This window comes from Nicotiana tabacum, chromosome 21 (assembly GCF_000715075.1).
Source record: "Nicotiana tabacum cultivar K326 chromosome 21, ASM71507v2, whole genome shotgun sequence".
NCBI classification, from domain to species: domain Eukaryota; kingdom Viridiplantae; phylum Streptophyta; class Magnoliopsida; order Solanales; family Solanaceae; genus Nicotiana; species Nicotiana tabacum.
The window spans coordinates 91,365,952-91,372,769 of NC_134100.1; the positions used below are offsets into that span (position 1 = coordinate 91,365,952).

The 6,818-nt window shown below is 37.2% G+C and overlaps 1 protein-coding gene across 3 annotated transcripts; it reads right to left on the reverse strand.

Annotated features, from left to right (window-relative positions):
- Positions 1 to 200: 200 nt before the first annotated feature.
- LOC107776443 (putative glutamate carboxypeptidase LAMP1) lies at positions 201 to 5,957 on the reverse strand. Of its 3 annotated transcripts, none has more exons than XR_012704309.1 (13): positions 5,264 to 5,957; positions 3,820 to 4,331; positions 3,425 to 3,492; positions 3,025 to 3,106; positions 2,818 to 2,910; positions 2,547 to 2,699; positions 2,098 to 2,172; positions 1,917 to 2,004; positions 1,566 to 1,649; positions 1,129 to 1,217; positions 905 to 1,021; positions 616 to 808; positions 201 to 514 (listed from the first exon to the last, which is right to left on the reverse strand). XR_012704309.1 is itself a non-coding variant. In XM_016596339.2 (13 exons), exons 1-13 carry the CDS (start codon positions 5,682 to 5,684, stop codon positions 332 to 334), a joined length of 2,085 nt encoding a protein of 694 aa, XP_016451825.2. In that variant the 5' UTR covers positions 5,685 to 5,957; the 3' UTR covers positions 201 to 331. The 3 variants fall into 3 exon arrangements, 1 of the variants encoding a protein (XP_016451825.2); XR_012704308.1 differs by having other exon boundaries at positions 616 to 821; XM_016596339.2 differs by having other exon boundaries at positions 616 to 735.
- Positions 5,958 to 6,818: the final 861 nt, after the last annotated feature.

Consider the following 6,818-nt stretch of genomic DNA (forward strand, 5'->3'; position numbering starts at 1 on the left):
TTTGTCACTGATGGAGAAGTGTGTCTGACTTCACAAGATATACAACAACTATGACTCAATTCGAAATAAGTTGAGTTGGTTATATGAATCATTATTGACCCCGTCGTTTCATTTAAGCTCACTCAAACTAACATTATACAAAATGAACTTAAAAAATAAAGAGTACTAGAACTTTTCTATATTTTCTACTGGCGTCTCTGTTGACTTAAGAATCCACTTTTGATCTTTAGTAAAATTCACAACTTTGTTTAAGACCAAGCTTGTGAAACCATACAACTTCTTGTTTCAAAAATATTTAACGCAATAACATTGTAAATGATACAACAAAGATTCACGTTAGTCGACCACTGAGGACTAGCGATGCTTGTGTGATGGCACGAGCAACTCGCCAAACTTCATGTTGTACAGAACGCCACGAGTCTGTAGAGTCCAGGCTCTTCGCTCTCTCAATAGCATCAGATATACCGGGGAATGAGTTAGACCCATAATCGTCGTGCCTTGATGGTGCATAAATCTGAGTAAAAAATTGCAGTAATTAAATCCAATGTATATGTCATGAGATGGATAACTATGTTATATCATTTAGTATGTGAGCAAGGTTGAAATAAGACTTACCAAATGTTTATACCATGTTCTTGAGGAAAGCCCGTCTTTATCTGTGAATGCTCGTTCTGTCATTATTAGTCTATCGTTCAACTCTCTCACCGATGCCCAACTTCTTTTGGCTTTGAGTGCCTACAAGTCGATGTGTTTGTTAACTCCATGCGCGCAGTTTAACTATTACTGTTGAATTGCGCGATCACCTCATCTAAAATCTTAAGCTGTTAGAAAGATTACGCTTGAATTACCTATATTAGCATGTCAATGTATTACATTGATCTCTATAGTAGAACTCATTTTGTACCTTTACGTCGTCCTCAATTTTAATGGCTGCTTTTCGGAGTTTCTCAATAGAAGCATACAAGGGAACAAGTGAAATGCCATTTTCTGATATTTCAGCTTCCAACTGTTCTGCACTTTTCTGTTTCATGAATATTGCTAACATTAGGTTGCATTTTAATTGTAGCTAAAAGGACAAGGTAGTAATGCACTTGCTTTTGAGAAAGAATCCAAGCTATTTACTTGTACCTGGAGCTCATACGCATAAGTTAGGTAATTAAAAGGCAAAACTTCATCATCTGCAAGCCGAAGTGCTAATAAACCCCAAACGCTTGCCACTGTAAAAATATAGTAATAAATTAGATTGATTCAGGATGACATCTTAGTTGTGTCATCCACATAGGTGTCAAACAGGCAGGTCGGACCAGATATAGGCCGACCTACTCATATTTGATACACAACAACAACAAACCTAGTATAATCTCACAAGTGGGGTCTAGGGAGGGTAGATAGTACGGAGAACAAGGTAAAAGAGAACAAGGCGAAAGGAGCAACATGAAGTGATAGAAATTTACAATATTTGATACGAATAAAAAATGGGTTGAATGACGGATAATATGGATAATTTGGGAATACCGCATATTTGCAACATATGTTATTTGGGAAAAGGCATAACGAATACGAACCTGCTACATGCCTATGAAACATCGGGTCTCCAAATTTCTTCATCCACACAAAATCATCATACATTGAGTGGTAGACTGGGTAACCTGCAGTCGAACGATTAATGTACTTAAAACTTGTAGATGCTCGCCGATATGGTGATATGGCTAGATTCTTTAAGAGGTGCAATGCTAGTAATTTAGCTGCTATTTCAGGCATTGCATCGTAAATGCTCTTTTATATTTTAGTAGTATGTTGTACCATTAGCTTGATGCCTATATTTTAAGCAGCTTCTACAGTTTCAAACTCTGTCAATCTCAGCTTACAGAAAATAACTGAACATGCTTTTTCCAGGGAACTAATATATTTGTTACCATCGCCAAAAGACAGGTCGAGTGTTGGAACGCCAATGTGTTGAACAAATGCCGCGTAATCTGATCCAGCTCCTCCTAATCTCCCGAGCTTCATTAAAAACGATTATCAGGATTAGTATGCCTTCCTTTTTCAGAGTTGTATGCTCTTAAATGAACTTAGGTAAGCATTTTACATTCTCACCTTTACTGTCGTGTCGTTGGAAGAGCCGAGCCATGATTGGTAGATAGTCTGTGTGGAGTTATCGGGATCTTTTACCTTTTAAGGAAGAAGTTAGTTCAAGATGAGTCAGAAGTTACAATACATGTTCAAACTAATCTGCACTTTACTTGCATGTTTTTGGAGTTTCTTGTTTTCAAGATAAGACATGAATTGGTGACAGTAAAATAGGCGTCGCATTATTGTATTAGTCTGCTCAGGGACGGAGCTAGAATGCGGGATACGGGTTCGGCCGAAGCAGCTTTGGTCCAAACCTTGTATTTGTCTTAAGAATTCCATTGAATATGTACAAATTTTCCATTTAGAAGCCAGTAACTTAAACAAACTAGAATCCCGCACCCATAAACTTCAAATCCTGGCTCCACCTCTGAGACTGCTTGACATTTTTTCTTTTGAAATAATTAGGAGAATACCTGCTGAGCAACTTGTATGATTAGTTCATCCAGCTGAGGGGTTGCAGAGGCTCGAAAATTTTTCGCTTGAACTGCACAATCAACGTTCAGGTAGGCAACGACCCTTGACGCTAGCATTTCCCTATTTTCTTCAACCCATTCTGTTGAACCTATCTGAAACGAGCAATTTGGTAAAAGTTACTTAATTCCATGTCTGTTCTTGTTACGCGAAAGCTTTGGTTTTGAGTATAAATATGCTTTTGTGTATTTAAAAGAAGAGGGAGAGAATGACCAGGCCGTACTCCTCAGCGTCCCAGTTGCATAACACGATTGTTCTTCGCGGTCTCCATCCTCTTTTCTGCAGCTTTTCTAGCCTTTGTACAATCTGCATGAGCAAATCAGGTAATCAGTTATATATGTACATTACATGTTTGATGCACAAAATATATCCTTGAGATTTTAGGCAACTGATAGGGTAAGTTTTACTGAGAAATAATACCTCAAGTAGGGCTGCTGTGCCACTATTGGGATCAACAGCTCCAAATGTCCACGCGTCGCGATGATTACCTAGTATAACAAACCTGGAAAAAATCTTCCCTTAAGCGACACAAACATTTCCTAGCAGATAATTTTGGCCGCGTTTTATAAATTTTCCTTTGTTTTATGGTAGTATTTTATCTTCTTTGTGGATGCTTGCACATGAATCAGCTAACTCACCAATCAGTCGATCTACTACGCCTTAATCCCTGACTAGTTGGGGTCGATTATACGAATTAATTCTATTCATTCATTCTGTCCTATTCAAACAGGCCAGTTTCTTTAATACTGAATAAATATTATGCATTTCCAGGATGTACTGAAGTCAACTAACTCATGAAAAGTGTAAGTTAGAGGCGTACCGATCAGGTTCTTCTTCTCCTTCTATAACTCCAATAACATTTTGAATTGTGCTTATGACTTGTTGTCCCTGCAAAACTTACATCCATTCAACAATCCCAAATTGATTTATAGACTAGCACTCATGTTGCTTTCAACGGGAAGGATAAACCATCCGGTATTAGAAACTCATTGGCCCGACTAATTCAGATTCACGCCACATAGGGCCAGTAAAGGGGTTAGCCGTTCCCTACCAAGAGTTTCTTCATTCTGAGGACTCGAAACCGAGACCTCTAGTTAAGGATGGAGGGACTCCAACTGTCCCACCACACCCCTTGTTATATACATAACACAACATATACAAATGACAATTACTTCTGATGATGAGTTACAAAACCTTAGTCTTTCTCATACTTACTTCATAAGAGAGGTTAACAATTGCAGGTCCTGGACCTACTCTATAAATAGGACTATCTTTTCCTCCTTGCCAATCCACATTTGCTTCTTTTCCACCAATACTCCTTATAATTGCATCTCCATCAGCCGAAGAAATTGGCAATGAAGGTATCAACGGTACGTTCCCCGAATCATCAACTTCTTCATTTGATAATCTCTCACATTCTCCAGTACTAGGCCAACCTGGTGTAGTAGGATCACCAGTTCCATCATACACTGATCCAACTTGAACTCCACTCGGGGGCATCCACTTATCGTCCGGAAACCATTTTGCACCACCATAGTCCTTATCAGTAAAAATTAACACCCCAATTGCACCAGCAGCATAAGCATTATGTACAATGTCTCCCCTGTATATCTTCCCATATCTAGCTAACACAACAGTATAAGATACATTAACTCCCATTTCTCTCAATGTTGCATAGTCCTCCACGCGACCATAATTTGCATATACCACAGGACCATTTGCAGTGCCTGTTGAAACCAAGATAATAAAATCTTCAAATTTATTAAAATGAAATATCTTCAAATAAAAAAAGGCAGCCCGATGCACAAAGCATTCCGCATTCACACAGGGTCCGGGGAAAGGCCGCAGCCCAAGGGGGTGTGACGTAGGTAGCCTACTCTCATTCCACGACTCGAACCCATGACCTATAATACTATTAGAGAACCTAAATAGAACTGCTTGGAGCAGGGTCCGGGGAAGGACCGCAGCCCAAGGGTATGTGTTGTAGGCAGCCTACCTTGATTCCCCGGCTCGAACCCATGACCTATGATATTATTAGAGAACCTAAATAGAACTTGCTTGGCTCAGAAGCACGTAACAACGTTTCTTAAAGATAGCTAAAGCCTCCTTCACGAGCAAATAGAAGAAGAATAATAGCACTATCTCCGGTATTCAACTAAACCACACAAAAGGTAGCTTCAAGAATATTGCTCCTCTTCTTGAATCTATTATTTCGCCTTCTAATCAATGTCTCTCTCAAATGTTTTTCAATTGAATTGCTTATGATTTCCGAAGAAACCATCCCTATTATAGGCTTAAGTACTCTTAAAAAACTTAAAATATCAATAAACAATTCGGTGCACTAAGCTTTCACTATACACAATATCGGAGGAAGGGCCGGACCAAAATGGTCTATTGTACGCAGCCTTACCCTGCATTTCAGCAAGAGGCTGTTTTCACGGCTCGAACTGTGACCTCCCGTCACATGACAACAACTTTACCAGTTACGCCAAAGATCCCTTCCTAAAACATCAATAAGCAAAATGTATTTGTCAAAACCAAGAATGAATTAAAATAATTCCTCAAATTCATTTTCAAGATTCATGAGAAATACAATACACCTGAATATAGTGAAATAAAATCCATCATTTCAAATATTTGGAAACGTAGTCTAATATACCTGATCTTGCATAAGCATGGAAAGTAGGTAAAACTTCATTTGCAACATCTGCATATGGATCATTCTCATAAATCTCCTGAGAAAGACCAAACTCTATTGGTTTTTCTGAAGAAGAAGGTGTAAGAATTAAAGACCTTGAGACAGGATAAGTTAAGGCAACATCATAGGATGTTACATGTGATTTTATGTTGTAAGAAGTGAGAATTAATAAAACATAAGCTGCTGCTTCAGCATTAGCTTCAGAACCAGCAACATGGGGTCTCTTAGTTAGAATAAAAAGATGGTTTGCTATAGAAGAATTATCAGATAAAGAATCAGATATGAATAAAGAGTGATAGTAGGATTTTGGAGGGGAAGGCAAGAAAACAAAGGAAGTTGAAGTGGCTATGGCTATGAAACTGTAAATTGCTAATTTGTACATTTGAATTAGGTTCTTTGGAATTTGCCAATAGAATTTTACAAAGATTATAGTTGTGGATTCTAGATTTTTTGTTGAAATGGTGTAAAGGTGAAGTGGGAAAGAAAGTTGATTCTTTTGTGGTAGTGATTTTCAATGTCACAATTGTCTGTTTTGGAGTTTTTTTTTTGGTATGACAACAATCTTAAAAGCGATAGAAATGATTATTGGATCGGAAAATTATACTGAGCAAATAGAATATATAATAATTGTTGTATTTTTTTGAATTTTCTTGTTAGAATTACTGATTCCGCCACTGTTTAATAGGTATATCCCCATTTATTTTAGTGAATCAGCTTACACCAGAATTTTATTTTATTTTTGGTTAATTGATGTTTATCTTTTCAAGGTAGTTTCAGAAGATGTCATAAAGAGATGTTAGGATTCTTGGATGTATATGTATGTGTTTCATCAAGAGGGACCAAGGCTTGGGCCTACAAAATAATATAGACATTACTATATTTTATGCTGGGATGGAGTGAGAATTTAAAGTGGATGATTTCTAAATTTATAACAGAGGAACTCTTCGGGTTTGTCTAGTTGATTTGGAGGGCGGTCATTCATACGGATGACGTGGGATCGATTCTCTCCTTAATGCTTTCTGAGTTGAACCTGTCGCATAAAAATTGCCTAGTGTGGTTTACATTTCCTGTGCGGTTTACACATGAAGTTACTAGGTTTGTAATTAAATATTTATATATATTTAATAATTTTTTTAGTACAAAATACAGTATTTAAACAAAAGTGACTGATTCGGCCAAACCGGACCTTCTCATTTAGTCGATCTTGATAGTCAGAATACGAGAAGTTTTGAGTTGACAGAGCGAAACCTCTAATACTAAATGTATAGCGGATTCTAAATATATAAGATTATGACATTCGAATTAATATATCTTAGTATAAAGGAATCAAATCAAAAGTTTCCTATTCAATAAGAGTTAATTAAAAGGAAATCAGGTTATTTATAGCTAATTCAAACAAAAAAAATGTAATGAAATTTAATAGAATCTTTTGTTTATTTTTTCAACTTTAAGAAATCAATCAGTATTGGGCCTGAGATGTTTCCTTGTGTTGGGCTTGACTTATAAAAGTTGGAAA